Source organism: Monopterus albus, unplaced genomic scaffold (genome assembly GCF_001952655.1).
Source record: "Monopterus albus unplaced genomic scaffold, M_albus_1.0 scaffold153.1, whole genome shotgun sequence".
Classification (NCBI taxonomy): domain Eukaryota; kingdom Metazoa; phylum Chordata; class Actinopteri; order Synbranchiformes; family Synbranchidae; genus Monopterus; species Monopterus albus.
This window is the reverse complement of record NW_018128033.1, coordinates 233770-252088: the sequence shown is the minus strand read 5'-3', so window position 1 is coordinate 252088 and position 18319 is coordinate 233770. Positions and strand designations below refer to the sequence as shown.

At 38.7% G+C, this 18319-nt stretch overlaps 1 protein-coding gene across 2 annotated transcripts in view; it reads right to left on the bottom strand.

Moving 5' to 3' along the window:
* Positions 1-18319, bottom strand: part of LOC109968545 (polycystic kidney disease protein 1-like 2) — a 29284-nt gene that overhangs the window by 7165 nt on the left and 3800 nt on the right. The window contains exons 1-21 of one of the 2 annotated variants that reach the window (XM_020614885.1): positions 17596-17692; positions 17243-17380; positions 16854-17000; positions 14367-14491; positions 12673-12796; positions 12433-12564; positions 11724-11837; positions 9911-10028; positions 9612-9802; positions 9299-9529; positions 8684-8785; positions 6423-6601; positions 6156-6302; positions 4898-5097; positions 4458-4684; positions 4022-4208; positions 2475-2721; positions 1300-1534; positions 1038-1134; positions 779-910; positions 228-413 (exon numbers count right to left, since the gene is read on the bottom strand). In XM_020614885.1, coding sequence (XP_020470541.1) covers positions 228-413; positions 779-910; positions 1038-1134; positions 1300-1534; positions 2475-2721; positions 4022-4208; positions 4458-4684; positions 4898-5097; positions 6156-6302; positions 6423-6601; positions 8684-8785; positions 9299-9529; positions 9612-9802; positions 9911-10028; positions 11724-11837; positions 12433-12564; positions 12673-12796; positions 14367-14491; positions 16854-17000; positions 17243-17380; positions 17596-17652 — 3316 coding nt within the window. In that variant the 5' untranslated portion in view covers positions 17653-17692. Of the gene's footprint in view, positions 1-227; positions 414-778; positions 911-1037; positions 1135-1299; positions 1535-2474; positions 2722-4021; positions 4209-4457; positions 4685-4897; positions 5098-6155; positions 6303-6422; positions 6602-8683; positions 8786-9298; positions 9530-9611; positions 9803-9910; positions 10029-11723; positions 11838-12432; positions 12565-12672; positions 12797-14366; positions 14492-16853; positions 17001-17242; positions 17381-17595; positions 17693-18319 lie in introns of those variants that run through there. The other variant, XM_020614884.1, reaches the window with a different exon arrangement.

Here is an 18319-nt window from a genome sequence, read left to right as displayed (position 1 = left end):
GCCAAGTAGTGTGTAAGCGCTTTGAGTGTGCTGTAAAGCGTAGAAAAGTGCTATACAAGTATAAGACCATAAGATCATGCTTTATATTTATCTCAATCAGGCCTCATGCAAAGAATAATTTATTTTTTGTGAATGATTTTACTGTAGAGACAAAATTTTGGTTATTACAATTAAAATAATAGTGCCTGATCACTTCTTTTTACTCAGAAGGAAGGATATATTTTTACCTGGATAAGCTCCGTAGAGATTACTGAGTAGAGATGTGTTGACCCAATTGAACACATCCCCAAGACTCATGGTGTCTGAGGTGCCTCCACTGAAGCTGTTCACAATGTGCTGGTTCAGGTAAAAAGCAGTGGGGTCTCTCTGTGCGTATGCCACCACCATCAACATGCACATAAACCCCAAGTACACTAAAACACACAAAACAAATTGATGCATTACAGTTTTGCAAATTCACCATGCACAAGCAACACTGAAGGCCAGAATCAGGGTGAAATGTCATTTCCTTTGTCATTGTAATAAATAGATTTTGGGTTGTATTGAATCACTGTGCATACAGGGTAAAGCAGGCTAAGAGAAGCTGGGCTTACACTGCAAAGCCTGACTTTAGCTAGCCTATCAATGTGTTTACACAGCAGCAGAAGCAGTCCTCCATCTGCACAGGATAGTTTGCATTATGTAGGAAGGTGTATCCATAGAAATGGAGAAAATGCAGTTAAACCTGGACCTTTTCATTGAATTAGATCATTAAAAAACATTAGAAAACAGTTTGTACTTAAAATCTCTTTGAGGAGGGCAAAGGCTTTCTGCTCCATGATCCTGTTCCTCTTCATCTTCTCAATGTCTGCAGGAGGAAGTGGTTGATAAAGATTTGTATTCCGTCTGACATGTTGGTCCTTAGAGTAATCTGTTGGACAAGACATTTTTGTTTGTTGTAAAACAGGAACATCCTTGATCACTAAGTCAAAACAGATGACCAATAAACAGTATCCTGGAAGTATTTTATTTATTTACTGTAAGAATTTATTTTTTACCTGGGTTTACATCATTTATTATAAATGCCATATTTTGAGAATCTTCCTCTTCAACTTTTTTTATTACCAGCGCAAAGAACAGTGCAAGGCATAACACCTGTGGTAAGAGGTATGAACACAAATGAATATAAATGTTTTATTTCAGGTTCATGCTCATAGAGAAAAATGTATGTATAATAATGATTATTATTATGAGAAAACTATTAAACTGAGACATTTATAATGCTCTTATAGTTCTAAACAAAGAGCACATTCTTCTTACCTTCAGTGGCTGAATGATGAGGTTACTCTGAAAAAAGGAAACAAGCAAGGACACCAACCAGTCTATGGAACGCTGCTTCCCAAATTTCAACCCATAAAGCATTGTGAAATATCCAGCTACAACACTGGTAGCAACCACTAGCAGCCAGCCCACAAATATAAACCACCAGGGTAACCCTCCATGACAGCACGCTCTTTTCTTCTGACCACCATCTGTGCTATCTGCAGGACTCAAGCTGCAAGTGAAAAAGGGAAAACCATATACTTAAATACAGCTATCTTCTGAAACACACTTACTGCATTTCATGAGCAATACGATTTTAAATGCAATTTTGATTGAAATGTCCTACAATCAAACCAAAACATTTACCTTACATTACTAGTTTTGATGTATATGCACAGGGTAAGCAATTTAAAAAGTGGTTTTGCAAGTTTTACCCCATTATCTGCAAATTGTGCATTCCTTCGTGGATTATTCAACATTTCAGGAAATGGGCTCATTTGTTTTCTTGCTGAAGCTCAGATAAGAAGACTGACACCACTCTCACTCTGCAGTAATATGAAGTTACAGCCAGCTGGTTAGATTGCTTAGCACAAAGGTAGCAAATCCAACTTTTTATAATGTGCATGTTTTTAAGCTCTGGGAAGAGCCAGATGAACCATTCCCCCCTGCTTACAGTGTTTATGCTAAGTTAACTGTCTGCTGGCTCTAGCTTTGTATTTACCATATTACTCAAAGAGCAAAACTGATCTCTTCATCAAACTCTCTGCAAAAATGCAAATAAGCCTACTTCCAAAATGCCCAACCTATTCCTTTAAGGTTTCATACATAACACAGTAAGTATGTGTACTGACTGATAAAATAAGAGGTGGAAAAGACTGGTTTTGCATGTTTAAGCCAGGATTCTCAATATTACTGCCAATTATTTCATAAATCTAATGCCAAATTTCATTTCAGTGCACAGAGACAACCATTTTGTATGTGACACAAATAATATAGCACACTAACCACAGCAAGTAAATAAAAACACAAGGATATAATAATGATAAAGACAATTCAGTGTTCACTTGAGTGACTATCAAGGCTTTGAAAAAAATCTAGAATATTCTAAAAATATATAGAGTTTGTAGATAACAGGCTAATGCATGCAAATCCACCAATGTGGTCTTTTGTACTTCTTCTGGTTGAGTTCATCTAGGCTGATGGAGCTGGATGTGAAGAGCTGATGTTCAAGTAGGCCCTTCATGCCTCGGACCTGCTGCAGAGCCAGGCTGTAGCTGTGTGGACTGGGGAAACCAGAGGGTCCCAGCAGGATTATCTTTGTGTCAATATGACACAGCTGCCTGTACAGATACAGGGTTTTGTTGCTCTTCTTCTCAGTGCCCTGCACTGTCTCTCCAGGATGCACACTAGCACTGCCGTCTGAGAACACAAATAACGTGATAAGCTGTATTCTATACTTAAGGCAGATCTTAAAACTTTAGGCACACATTAAGGCACACAAGTTAAAGTCATAGATGCGTTGATGGCTTCATGGTAGGGGCTCTGTCTTTAAAATGCTTTGTTATAGGCTTTTTGTGGAGAGGAAAACATCTTAAGATCTACTTTACAATGTCCAAAAAGGGTGGCTTGTCCCTCCCTGGCTTCAAACTTATCATTTAAAATTTGGCTTGATCTTCCATCGGGTAGTGTTTGATTAATAGAGAGTTCACTCTGTACAACCATTTGTTTACAGGATCTTTTTGTTTCTACTTTTCATGTAAAGAAGAATAACTGTGTCCTGGGAACCATGATGCCATATTCTTTATCTAAACTGAAAAACATTTATCCATTCCACGCATGGAACTATGGAACTATGACATATCAGTCTGAAAAAATAAGCTGCTGTTATCTGGATCCACTCCCTTTGTGTTCCCTCCATGAGGCTGAAGAGTTCCTGTATACAGCTCATAAAGGATCTATAAAACCTACAATGATAAAGGCCTTTGCACCTTTCAAGATATGAAGGACTTCTCATTGCCAGGTTCAAGCTGGTTCAATCCTCTGAACACATATGAAATTTTCCCACCTATCCATCTCTTTGTCTTCGTTCGAATCCTGTGGGTGTGTCTCTTTTTTGTATTCCATTCTTGTCACTGTACACTGCAGCACACTGCCCAGTGCCTTGAAATGGGGAACTGGGTTTCTGACTACCACTGGCCTTGTTTGTTTAGTAATATCTTAAGCTCTTCTATACCTAGACCTTGCCTACAGGGTTATTCAATAAATTACAATTGTTTACACGTGGTCTGTAGATTCATGATGAATCCCTTAGATAAATGCTCTAATGCTGTGGGCTCATACAGTTATAATCAAAAGTTTTGAGTGCCAGCAGGTAAATTATGTATTTTGCCAACTGCAAAATGTGTTTGAAACACTTTCTACAGATTCATGGGATACAGTATGTTGTTGTCAAATAATTACAAATTATCAATGCAAACATTCTGAATTTACCAGCAAGTTCATTTATAACTTAGAGTGGAGAGAAACTGTTGTTGTGAAGCTTCGTAAAAGCACTCGTGGAAGAATCTGTGAAAACTGTCATTCTCAGCTGTGCAGAACAGATGTTTACTTGGAAAGAGGGCAGGGCTTTGGCTCTCTGTTATATCCTCTTCACCACATACTATAAGAGCACTGTATCTCAAAACACAGGACAGTATTTACTATCCAGAGAAGAGCACACCTGGTAGCTGAGGCTGTGTTTTTGACGTGCTGTTATCACTGGTCTTGTTATTCTGTCTGATAAGGTCGTCCACCACAGAAAGGACAGCATTGATATCAACTTGTGGTCCAGGCCCAGGCTCAGACTCTGTGCATGGAATGTCGCTCGTCACACCCTTAGCGAGTGAATGGATGATTCTTATGATATCCTGAGAGAGAAAACGTTGAAATGTAAATGTGTTTTTCCTATTAAAATGACAATATATGTAATTTTTATATACAGTATATGGATTTGAGAATAATTATTTGTATATAGTATCCCTCACTATTTTGAACATGTGCAAGGACTGTCACAGTCCAGAAAAGCCTTTACTTAATCACTTCAGTGTTGTTAGTTGTTAGCCTGAAACATTTTAAATAGCTGTTGTACATAGCACATGAAAACATGAAGCACCTACACTGATGATAATGTCTAAAGTGACATTGGATTTCATGGTGGTGTTGGCAGTCTGTGAGGAGCTCTCCTGCTCAAGGGCATGTGGTTTTTCTTTTTTGCGCTTGCAACAAGACATCTCCCGAGGACGAGTCTTTCTGAAGATACTAACAATGAGGAAGTTTACTGGAAACATGATGAGTGAACTCTGAATTCCAATCATGAATTGCTGCCAGTTAAACTCAAAGGGACCTGCGAACAGAACGTGAGAAAGTTATAAATAAGATCCTCTTGGACTCCTTCCTCTATGTCACCTAATGGCTGGTTTTATAAATGCAGATGTACAACGAAGAAGCACCAGTACATGTACAATATACTGTACATGTAAAATATACAACCTACTTTAAGAACTGCTGGCTTTTTTTCTTTCCGAGTAAATTGATATGTAATAAAACTGTGGCATACCCATCTCCATGACCTGGTCAGAGGGGTCTGTCGGGATGCCATAAAACATGATGCTGGTCAGCATGGTGCAGAGCAGCAAAGAGAAACAGCAGGACACTCTTTGAACACAAGTGAAGGTGCTGCTTGGTGGTCGGTTGATCACAGAATACCACAGGTGCCCATCATTGAAATCCCTTGTTGCCTTCATGAAGAACATATTACTGGAAAATAACAAAGTGTAAAACTGTTTAAACCTACATGAACTGCTTAGTAATGAATCACAATATAATGTCCTGACAGTCATTTTATCACTGCAAATCAACCTGCAGCTATTTAAATGCCTAAAGAAAGGTCCACATATGTGTAGGCCAATAGGGGGCTGTAGTAGTGACTAATAAAAAACATAAGTGAATTAGCATTTGTACGCTTTGGCTTCCCTTATCCTGGCTTTTTGAATGTTTTTTTTTTGTTTACACATCTGAAATAAGGTCTGTGAGTTAACACAAAGCCAATACATTTTCATGTTTTGTTCTACAAAATTAAATACACCAGTAAATGCTCCATTTGTTATTTTAATGCTTTTACAGTGCATGTCTTAAAAAAGTGGCTAAATGAAAATACAGAGGCTATCTGAGATGTTAATACTGCCGAACATGAAGACTCATCTACTCACTAGCCCACATTTACAGCCTCGTTATGTTTAAACTTGTGTACCTGAAAACTATTCTAACTAACTGATACATCCATGATCAGTAGCTAGATCAGATCATGCTACGAGGACAGGATTTTATAGAAGAGGTAAGCATACTACACTAGATAAAATTATAAGAAGGAAGTTATGGTGGTGATGCTGAAGTCAGGGGACTGTGTCGTAGTTTGTTTGGCCCACAAAAATATGTCATCCCTGTTTGGCACATTGTTAGGAAGGGATTAAAGATAATTGGCAGTTTAAATCCATTTTATTTCTTACATTTGGTTAATTTCAAACAATAAGAAATCTGAATCTGTAGTCTGCCTAGTTCAGTAGGTTCAGGTATAAAAAAACAGTCCTGTTTATTTTGCATTTTCATGTGACATATTTAAGTTTATATTTTAGAATACCTTTCAGAGTTGGTAGAGTTTTCAAATGTTTTTATGCTTCTCAGCCTAAATATTGGTGCCTAATTACCTGCCTGAAGGCTTAGTTTTCATGTGTCTATGTCATACTTCAAAAATTGAGCTTGCAGTAAACCTTTAGTAATCCTGTGTCATTCTATGGCTCATGCACCTCAGTCCTTACCTGAACCTCTTCAAATCTATCTCTGTTGAAGCAGGAAAAACTTTATCAAGGGAACAATCAACCATGTCTATGGCCAGCCAGGAGTTGCAGAGGAAATGCCATTTCTGATCCGTCTGTAAATCCTGTACCGTCACACTGCCTACATACCTGAGGAAGAACAGCTAGGGTAAATGTAAGCGTTGAATTCCCTTTAGATAAAATGACTTGAGGTAAAAAGTTTGCTTTTCTTCTTCTTTCATCTTTTTGATTTGCTCTGTGTTAGCTTACCAGGCAGGGTGGCTCCCTGAGTTGCTGTGCCATAGCCTGATGCCCTGCAGCTCTCCCAGGGACAAGGGTGTAGTTAGCAGGAACCTGTCCACCGCACCTCTCTCAAACAAGCATTTCTTTTTATCTGTCAGGTGGTGTGGTTCACTGTTTCCATCTGTTCCCAGCAGAGTTATTGTTACCTAAAACAGTTCAGTACATGTTGAAAGTCAAAAGTCCAACTGTGAAATAAATACATTTACTTCACCTCCAGAAGGAATGTTAGCTTGGGGACAGGTGCTGACAGCAGGTCACCAGCACAGCCCTTAGCTGTGAAGTTGTGTAAATAGGGACTTTTTCTATGTGCTATGAAATGAGGGATGCCAATCATACAACCTGGACTTGAGCCTGAAGGAGTCAGCATGACTTGCATTTGCCATATGAAGTCATTTTTCTTTTTATTTTAGAAAGCTATATTGACCAATGAAATAATAGTATATTCCTAAGTAGGTCAGAGAGAAAGGTGGAATAAAGTAAGCTCCGGGCAAAGAGGAGCTGTACAGAATAGAAAAGGGATGTTCTGAGCTCTGTAGTCGTTCCACTCCATGCACCGGAAACAGATGAAGAAAGACCTTCATTTTGACACATGAAATTTTTGTGCTCACAAGCCAATGAAAGGAAAATTCTAAAGACTGTATCTTTGCCCAAATTGTTTCTTGTAGATATACTTTTTATAAGCTTGTTTAACACCAGTATGAACTTTTGATCAATTCCTCACAGTTCTGAAATGTAGCTCCTGAGAAATGTCTTCTCATCTCTCATTGGTCCTGTTCTAAGATTTTAATGTTCCATATTTTTTCTTTCTCCTGTTGTATAAATTAGTATAATTTCTTCCACATTCTAAATTTGATATTCACATACTGTAGTGTAGGCTCATAGGTTATCTTCTTATTGATGGCTAACAACTGTTAAAGATTTCATGAATCTTAAGAAAAGTTACTGTATATTCCTTATTTTTATTTTTTTTTCTGGATACCCAGTAGGTTCCAGCTTCCACAACAACTGAGATGGATGTGATGTGCATGACTGAAAGTCTATGTATTCTTTGACTGATACAATCAGAGGGGAGCTGGGGACAGGGCATGCCTTAGTAGAGAGGCCAAAAATAGAAAAATCCATTTAAAAAAATCATAAAAACCAGAAAAATTGAAAGACATGAACTTTGTCCCCATAATGACAAAATTATATCAATTTACATGGCTCTATTTACACAAATGTTTAAAAATGAAAAAAAATGATGCTTTTTCTTCTCAAACTGCCTTCCTTTGTCAATTTGTCTCTCAAAATGATGATGCACAAGAAACCTACTAGTGCCGCAAATCCCAAGACATTTTTCTATTTTTTTCTTTCTCGTGTTCCAGGGGTAATTTTTCTTAAATTGATTTTAGTCTTTGCTCCATACTGTATTTCTGCAAAGGCAGGGTTTAGGAGAAAAGGTCCAGGCTTTATTAGACTCAAAGTAAGAATCTGATTTACTTCTCAGTAGAAAATGGAAAGTCACTTGTGAGCAGCACAGCTTTCCTTTGGGATGAAGCAAACTCAGCCATCTGTTTTCCAGTTAAGGAAAACAGATATTGCCTTTGTCTTGACTTACTGGCATTAGTTGTTTTATGTAGTGTGTACTTCACAGTCATTGGTTCATTCATAGCTGTGTAGCTTCTAACATCCATTCATATTCATGCAGGTGTCATTATAACCTGACACTATTATTATAACTGTTGATTCTGTCACACTAACATTATTTCCTGCTGCAGCTCATTCCACCAGACTAATCTACTATTATGGTTTTGATTCCTTTCCAGATCCAAGAGCACTTCCACTCTGCCCGCCTCTGCTTCAGCTCCGCTCTGCCCATCTCACTCTGCCTGCCTCTTCTTACAACCTTCGGGAGGTCCTGCCTGCCTGACTTACCTCAGCGCTCACGGTACTACAGCTACACTTGTGTTCTCTGTACTCTTACCTATTAATAAAGACTTTCTAAGTTCTCTGCCTAGTCCTGGTCTGCATTTTGGGTCCTAGCCCTGTGTTAGAAACCTAACATTTCCTCCTTATGTGGTAAATTTGAAATGGTGTATTTCACTATGATTTATGCTCATGTATGGTACTGATGCTCTCAGCAGATTCTTTTGTCTTTAAGAGCTCCCTCAAAGAGCAGAGCTTTATCTGCCAAATCTAACTGTATAGTATTTGCTAGAAATGTCTGTCTGTACTGTAAACATATTTACCCGAGAGGAAGTGGAGGCTCCTCTCCGATACCCAGTGCTGACACACAACAGATATCTGTACTCATCCATAAGGTTGTTGTCCTCCAGAATGGTGACTTTCAGCTTCCAATAAACAGAAGGCAAATTTGGTCCAGGCAAAACACAATAAAAATAGATTTGTTAGAAAGTCTTACTTTTTCTAAGAAAATAATCAGGTACAGATGTAGACACTCATAGTGTCACACTGCTGTTTTAATTAAATAGCGCAGTGGTACACAAATGATACACCTCCGTTCTGTCATATAGTATTTTAATGGCCCCAAATTGACAATATTTTAGCTGATAAAATCTACAGACAATTTTATATCTACCACATTGTTAAAGTCAATATAGATACAGGGGCAGCAGCTGTGTGATAAATCAGACTTAAAATGAGTGAAGAACTGCAGGTTGGATTTTAAAACATTGCATTATTGATGTAGCGCCACCAACAGGACTCCACAAATACAATACAATGAAAAAAGTATGACACTTTGAATGCCTACATTTGTAAGAAAAATATTTAGATTTAAAATGCTCAATGTAATTGGGAAACAGACACATGCATTTTGGGTAATGGTGCTTTATGAATTATACCTTGGCTAAGTCTTTAACATCTTTTCGTCGTGCCAACAAAACCACCAAAAGATAGGTCACAAAGAGTGCACCCACAAAGCACACAACCACAGGGTTTTGAGTAAAGGTGCCAAACAGCTCAGCAGTACGTGATGGGTCAACAAGATTGGGGGTGACAAAGAAAGACCTCCCGAAGAAGGTGAGGTGGTTGCAGAGGCACTGGGTGACTAAAGGTGTAGTGTTAACACCAACCTTAAAAGACAACATGCTTCACTGTTATTAAAGAGGCAGCACATTATTATACATGACAGGCAGATTGAAATACTATACGTACCACGCAGCCATAGGTGGACCAGTCCAGTATTGATTCATGCCAAAATTTACAAGAAGTGGTGACAGGGGTTATTGATAAAGTGGCATTGATGGATTTTATACCTGGACCCACTATGGGCCTCACCACAAGATAGTATGTTCCAGTTTTTCCATTGAATGTCTTGGGGTCTAGCATCCAAGTGTATCTCTCTGCTGTATAAGACACATAAAAGCACTCAAGTAATGCATCAAAAATCAAATTTAAAAGGCATTAGAGGTAAAAACATACCACCTCCACAACTAAGCAAAAACATTTATTACCTTGTGTAGTTCCCTGCTGCTGAGGCATCTCTGTCATTGCTACATAATTTGTTTCAGTGGGGTACCCCATGTAACCAAGGAACACTTTGAAGGGTAATGGGTCCTTTGACGGCACCATCTTTAAAAAAGTAGATAAATATAGTTGCAGCAGAAATTCTCAACAATGAACAAGTTGGTGCAGCCAGAAAAGACAGCATATAAACAGCATAACACTGATACAAGTACAGATTAAGAATTTCAAATATTGAGTACAAAGAACTTATTTTCATGTTATATTTTAACATACAGTATGTGATGTCAAGATTAAAAACAAAATATTAAAAATTCAAAAACAGTTTGTATAGAATGCTGCTCAGGTACAACAAAAACCTACTGCTGCCATTTGGAACGACATTGATATCATTATTAGTTTGAAAGTTATTCAACAAAAACTATGGACATAACAGACATTCACATGTTGGTTTTGGCGTAAAACGGGGACCACAGGCAAAGCTGTGAAGATGTCACATTTCTGCAAGTCTCTTCTGCTTGTTCAACAGCAGTTTGATAAGCTGTTCATATGGTCTCTGTTACTGGAGGAGACCCTTGAGACCAACACAGAGAAAAATACAGTGAAGCAAAGCAGGACGGTCTGCATCAACCCATGAGGTTAAGCCAGGTGATGGTTAAGGGAAGCTCTCGGTGTACTGCTTGCTAAGTTCTGACAATGGAAACCCAGCTATAATGTGCAGCTGGAACACCGGCATTCTCACAATAGACTACCATACTCTGAAAAAGATATAGCTGCCTGCTAATAGAGCTAGCCTGGTCAGATAACGAACACTCTCACATCTCCAGAAATTTCAGAGCAAATTTCTAAATTGGCTTTGCCTGGATAGACTGACCACATAGTCACAATCTAAGTGGTTACTTTGTTATCTGGAAAAAAAAGCCAAAACTTGATAAAGTGGCCTAATACCAGTCCTACAGATGAAAATGATAACAGATTTGAACCTGGCTCCAAATCTCTGCCATTAGGCTCTCACCCAGCTGTCATTGAAAATCTTTCCCCAGCTGTGAGCTGTCATCTGGATTGTTTTCCTCCTTGTGTAATAAACTTTCAGGATGCATTTCTCGATGTAGTGGCAGACTGTGTTAAGTGACAATGGTTTTCTAAAGCACTTCTGAGCCCGTGTGGATATAATCATCACTGTAGCGTGATGATTTCTCACGCACTGCCTCCTGAGGGCTTGAAGGTCATACATATTGAACAGTGGTTTTCGCACTTGGCCTTTATGCACTGAAATTTCCCCAGATTCCCTGAATCTTTTCACAATATTATGTTCTGTAGATGGTAAAAGACCTAAATTGTTTGCAATCTTGTGTCAAGAAATATTAAATGACTGAGAAGCTCTCATGAAGTCTGGCACAAAGTGATGTCACAGCCCATCCTTGATTGCAAAGACTGGGCCTTTGGTGGATGCTCCTTTTACACCCAGTCAAAATGCCTTCATCTGTTACCAGTTAACCTGCTAGTTTTGGAATCTTCCAGAATGGTGTAACTGGAGCATTCTAAAAACCTTTCAGTTTTATTAGCCTCGGTTCCAACTTTTTTGAGTGTGTTGCAGGCATCACATTCTTCATTAGTTTATATTTTCAAAATGCAATTAAGTTGGTTAGTGAAAACAATGAAAACATTTTCTTTGTAATTTTCAGTTAGGTTTAAGTGAATGAACAAATCACTGATTTAGTTGTTTATTGCATTTTGGAAAATGTCGCAACTTTTCTGAGTTTGTACATTGTCTCAGATGTAGATACAAACATGATACTTGACCTTTAACAACAGAATATTGTCATCTGAAGGTACATCTAGGCCCACCGTGCTGTAGTTCCTCAGGTTCAAAACAGAGGTATTCACCTGCTGTCCATTAAGATTTGGCATCAAAATCTGTGCACCAGGCAAAATGACAGAAATCAGATTCAGATATTTATTTACAGATGGTATGCTTACTAGTGCTGTAAAGGTACATGTCATGTATTCATACCAAACAGCTTCGGTAGAGGACTTTAAGTACATTGTAGATAGGTAGTTAATGCAATCCTTAATAGTAGTTATCATTAGCTTCTTTTGCATGCAAAATCACAAATTAAAAACTATTGTCACCTTTCATTCATAACCACTTTCATATACAGTACATAAGAGTAGTTCTGCATGAGAACTTTGACAATGTGACTCCACTCTAAGAGAGGGCATACTGAACACATACCCTACCCTACAGTCCTGTCTGCTGTATCACACTTTAATATAAACACTTAAAACCTTAAACAAATGTTTAACCAAATTTGTTTTACTGGTTCAGTTGTTTACATCAAAAACAGGTGACCATTATACAGTTTTCATTTCACTGAATGCTTTTTCTAGTACAAATTCAGCCAGACTGCTGTCTAAAGTGAAATCTGTTTTCCTTGAATAAAGGTACAGACATGAGGCCATGCCCTCAACAGGAAAGCACAGTAAAACAATCCTCAGATGCCTCACTGACCTCAATCTTGTCATCCAAGTTTTGCACTGGGATATTTGAGCCATCATGTGTTGTGAGCGATAGAGCACCCACCGCGCCACTGATGTCCCCTCTCTCGTTCCAGGAAAATGGATTTTTTTCTAAATTCAGTATCTGTAAATGCATTTAAAGAACAAAATAGGTTTAAACCCCACAAGCAATTTCAGTACTTCAAAAAGCTAACAAAGACTGGAATCTAATACAGCAACACTCCTAACTTACTCGTACATCCACTGGGTCTTCTGAAGGAAATATCCTAGACGGTAGTCTTGGCAAAGAAAATGTAAAGCAGCTTGTACAGTTGGAAATCTTTAGGGGCTCTTTGTTCAAATCGCTTGGCTTCAATCTGTGAGAAAAGATAAACACTCACATTAAACGTAGATGTTTTTTGTTTTTTTTATTTTAGTTCGCTAGTGTTCTTTACTGTGCTTTCTGGTGTGTTTGAATTTGTCTTTGTGACGCTCTGCCCTAAATGTTTTGAGCACAAATAACGTGCAGGTCAGAGGTATTACTCTACAGTTTAAGCGTGCGGTATTGATTTGGGGTTTTGTTTTTTATATTGTTCCACTTAGTTATGAGTTATTTTAAACAAGACTGACAGGACTTACTGTAAATAGCAAACTGGGACACTGTAATTATAAGAAGTTAGGACTATGAATAAAGACACACAGAAAATGGTTAAGGATATTAGCCATGTAGGCCTATATGTATATGTCATAGGTACAGTATGACACTAAAACATGCTGGTTTAATGATTACACAACTGGTAGCCAACACTCAAAGCTGTAGCAACACATACTTCTAAAAACTTGAATTCAGTTTCTGCAAGGCTTAGCATAAATATTAGACATGGGGAAATGGCTAGCCTACCTGTGTCCAAACAAAATCTGCCTATATTTTTAATAATTACATACAGTCCCTCATTTTTTGATAGATTCTTAATTTATTACTCCTGAGTCCTTGCCAGGAAACCACATTTTGTATTGTAATTTCATTCATTCATTTTCTACCGCTTAGTTCCTGAACGGGGTCACGACGGAGCCAATCCTGGCCGGCAATCAGGCGAAGGCAGGGTACACCCTGGATAGGTCGTCAATCCATCGCAGGGCTAACACATAGACGAACAACCACACATGCACTCCTATGGGCAATTTAGAGACACCAATCAACCTAAGCTGCATGTCTTAGTGGACTGTGGGAGGAAGCCGGAGTACCCGGAGAGAACATGCAAACTCCACACAGAAAGGTCCCAGGTGGGGCCCGAAACCGGAACCTTCTCGCTGTGAGGCAATGGCGCTAACCACTGCGCACCGTGCCGCCTGTATTGTAATTTATGTCTACTTAAAGCTGGTTTGTTATGTCAAAGAGTATTAGAGTGTATAAAAAGGTTTTTTAAAGATCCCATGGCATGACATTTTTTATCTATACATTGTCGTAGCTTCCTGACCAGCAACAGAAGTTGTGCACGTTTTATGAACTATCCTCTTGTTTTCAGGAGGAAGCTCTCCTTGTGGTATTGGGCTTTATTGTTCTGAAATAATTATAAAATATGTGGAGTTATGATGGGTGCAAAACTAATATAGAGGGACCCAGGATTACAAAATAAATGGCTGTGGCATAAAGTGCCTGTGGCATGCTCATATGCCACAGGCACTTTAAGCTCTGTGTAAACAGGCTTAAATCAAAACAGTTGTTTAGAAGGAGGGTCAAAATGCTAGCAGTTTTTCACGATCTCTGTGTAAAAGGGGCTTATGTTACCATTGTCTCCCCCAGTGGGAGGTCATATAACTTGCTTTTATGCTAAGATATGCTAAGCTAAACTAATTGGATGAAGTCTTACTCTCTCCATACAGGTGAGAGCGGTTTTGAACTTTTCCTTTGTCAGTTTCATGGCTCGTAGCTGAGGTGTGACTCACCTTTGAACAGAAAGACAAATATTGGCTTGCTGGATAACAGTCGGATCTTCATCCACATCTAGAAATGCCAACAGTGCACTCTGTATATTTTGTAGAGCTACAAGAAGGGCATCAGAGATGCTACTCTGTAAAGCATAACACAGTACTGTATTTAAAAGATAACAGAGGACAGGATGATAGTTTTTTTCAGGCATTCACAAATTTAAGCCCCTTTCAAACATGGTACCCATGAATTTGCCGGCTACATATAGCAATGTAGCAGTTGCTTTTTTGGCATTCAGACATAGAGCTGCTTATTCTGCTTTGTTCAAGCATAGCAGGAATTAGCCAGGGAGGGCCACGACTTTTACACAATATCCAACATCACACGAGACACACACAAAAAGGTTACGAATATTATCTGAGATGAAAGGTCATCTGAACCATAGCAGCATAGCATTCTGCAGTGCGGTGGCTGAAAGTTTTATATTCATGCTGTTGTGTTAGAAGATGTCTGTAAACTGCATGCCTGAGGAACTTTAGGATATGAGTAAACAAAGATGTGGAAAATTGTTTGGTTCAAGCATATGCACACATCCTCTGCAGTTCTCTGGGCTTTGGAGAGCTTTCTGGGTCTCTTTGGGGGAGGCAGTATGGGCAGTTCTGTGTAAAAGCATACAGTATAATAAGTACATTGGTCAGTCAGACACATTTACTACATTAGTGTTAGCAGGACTGTAAACAACAGGCACCAGGTGGATTTAACATTTACCACTGTCATGCATAGCCTACTGTTTGGCTTTCCAATTTTGTCATGTTGTTCTTAGGCAATACACGACAAAACAAGAATACAAATACAATAATGTTGTCGTGTTCCACCCCGACTTCCTGCCAGAGACTCTTATTGTGAAAGAAACTTTTCACTGTTTAATTCCCTCCAGCTTCACTTCTGCCAGTCAGTGACTGATACAGATCACCTGGCTAATGCCACTCACCTGTTACTCTTATCTTCACCCTACACATAGTGCCTTGCATCTCCTCTGCAGCTGTTGGATCATTATTAGACCTACACCATGCTTTTAAGTCAGCCCTGGTCACTGGATGTGTGTGGCCTACCTACTGTATGCCCTATTTGTGAGCCCGATGTAGAGCTTGCCAGCTTCTGACCCAATTTCTGCCTTTGACTGTAACCCCTGCCTTAGGCCTTGGATTCTGGAAGCCTACCTATTGGTGTTTAGGTTGTTGTCTTTCTTTTTTTCCTCTCTGCTGCCCATTTTTGTCCTCTTCAGCACTTTTGTGTTGCAGTGGTCAGGGGTATTTTTGCTTATGTACATCTTTGTTTAGCTCTGGCTGTTTTTCTCTCCAGATACATTTGTAATTTTTATTTTTATTTTTTTTGCCAGGCATGGCAGTACATGGCCTCTCTGAATTTTCCACTCTCTGACATCAACGTATCTGTTTTGTTTCATTGGTGTACACTGCTGTATCAGCCCGGGTTTGAATCAGGGTTGCGTCAGGAAGGGCATCCGGTGTAAAACATGTGCCAAATGTCAAGTCAACATGCAAGTCGTCAGTGTGACGATTGGCTGTGGCGACCCCTAAACGAGAAAAACTGAAAGTGACTTTCTTTCGGTGTACACTGCTGTATCCTAATATCAAACTTTTTAAAGTACTGTTCTGTCTCTGGTGTCTGTATTTTGGTCCTGACAAATACAGCACACATATGTTTACATTGAGGATTCCTTTAGATTATCCAAACTGGTTTCTGTGCATTTTGTTCTTGGTGTCACTGCTGGCTGGCTGTTGCTCGAGGCTGCTCAGTGCCGTTGGGGTTGAGTGGCTTGTCCCCCAGAATGTTTCACAAAGTTAAAAATATTTCCAATCAAAATGTTATGCATCATTTTGTCTACTGGTCTTTTATCACCAGGTACTTCTGTACAAATTTTTCATTTTGTTGATTACCTTAGCCTTACTTTGACATGCAATTCAAACATGTATCGGGCTATTTGACTGGGTCCAGCCAGGTAAAATTGCTGGTAACACTTTGCTAGCTACACAATGCTGGCCTTTGTTCAAACATAACGCCTAGATGTGAAATAGCCAGCAAATTACTGGTTAGAGGTGCATGTCTGAAAGGTGCTTTAGGAAAACATTTAGATAAATCCTCCAGGTCAGGTGGGTGATGAATCATTGGCCTTGCACCTGGTCACTTACACTGACAACATTTTAAGACCAAGAGAAAACTGACAAGTTGTCACACAACACTCACTTTGTGCACAGGAGTTAAAGAAACTCATTAACAGGAACCAGTTGTTAATGCAAAAAAAACAAACAAAAAAAAACAAAGATACACTAAACTAAAAGGTGCCTGTCTGTATTAGATGTACTGTAAATGGGAAATCATCAGGTATCAACTATTCTTGGGATGATTAAAATCACATTTAAATCACCCAACCTTCCTTAGAGAAGTAATCCCATCAGCATAGGCCTTAAGGTTAAACTACTCACACTGAAGCTATAGTCCAAGATATTGCTGGCTCCTTCCACAATGCTGCTGGCTGCAATGTATATTTCTTTCTTGTTTTCAGCAGTTTTGTTCTCATACATGTGGAGGAGAGATGAGCTGAGGTTTGCAAGTAATAATGAAGCCTTTTCCTGAAGATGAAAATAAACTCTCATAAACATAAATAGTTTTAGCCAGGGGATTATCATGTGTTCCTGATATCTCACTTAATAATCTGCTCCAAATGCACATACAAGCTTTATCCTTCCAATGGCATTTCAATAATATAAAGCAGTAAACATAAGTGAGAGTGATAATTATGTTATGCAGAGATAACTGATTTATTTCTTCCTCCTATAATGTTCTATTTTCATTAGTGTGGAGTTAACAGTACCTGAGCAGAGGAGCTGAGTTCAGTGCCTTTCTGGACAATAGCAGTAAGCCCTCTGGTGGTCACATGAACTTCTTCTGGAGTGTTGGTAGGAGCCTCTTTTACTGCCTCAACCATTGTGTTCAGCATCATTTCACGAATCTTTAACAGACAAAAGCATTTATAAGCTTATGTATTTTATTTTGTTGTTAGGACCAAATTCAGAAAAATGGGAATAAGAAGCATGTCCAGAAGGAGAGGATGAGACAAACCTAAAGAAGAAAATTCACGTTAGATTGTGTAGATTCAGTGTAGATTCAATACTTCTGCCAGACAATACTTTACTGTTGATTCATTCTTGTTTAGAAAAGGTTTACCTGCTGCCTATCAGCTTTTTTTGTTTCATCAGATTGACCGTTCAGGTTACTGGCCATAGAACTGAAGAGTTCTCCCACAGTTTCTCCTGATAGTAGACCTTGTTCTTTCAGCTGAGCCACATTATTTTCTAATGAAGTCTTAAGCTCATGTAATGAGTTAGATGCTACTGTGAAATCCAAAACCTGAAGATGAAAAGGCATTATCTTATAGTAGTGTCAAAGAAAATTAGAGAATTTCTATAACTCTTGTCCCCATTTTTTAATCATCATATTTTTGGCAAACCTGTGTAGTTATATTGGTGCTATCTCTAAAGCTTCTACCCCTTGCTGTTGCTGTGATAATCAGGTTGTAGACAGAGTGTTTGTCTCCAAGAGGAAGGAAGACAGATTTCATCTCATTTTTGTCACTGCAACGCAGATGTTTATCTAAGAATTTATAAACAACAAAAAAAGATAGATTAAGAGATTTTTAGGATAGTACAGAGTAGTATAGTTATCATTAAATATTAATTGTTAGAGTTAGATAAATCAGTCTTTTGAAAAGATTTAGCCAAACTAGAATACTTACTCCCAGTCTTTAAGCAGTATTGACATTTATAACAGGGCGTGTTGCAGGTTATTGTGAAAGCGTTAAGGATTGTTCCAGATGATGGTGATATGCTGCATGAGAGTTTGTCAGGTGTTTGAGGGGTGCCAGCACTGCCCTGGTTACCGCTGTTACCAC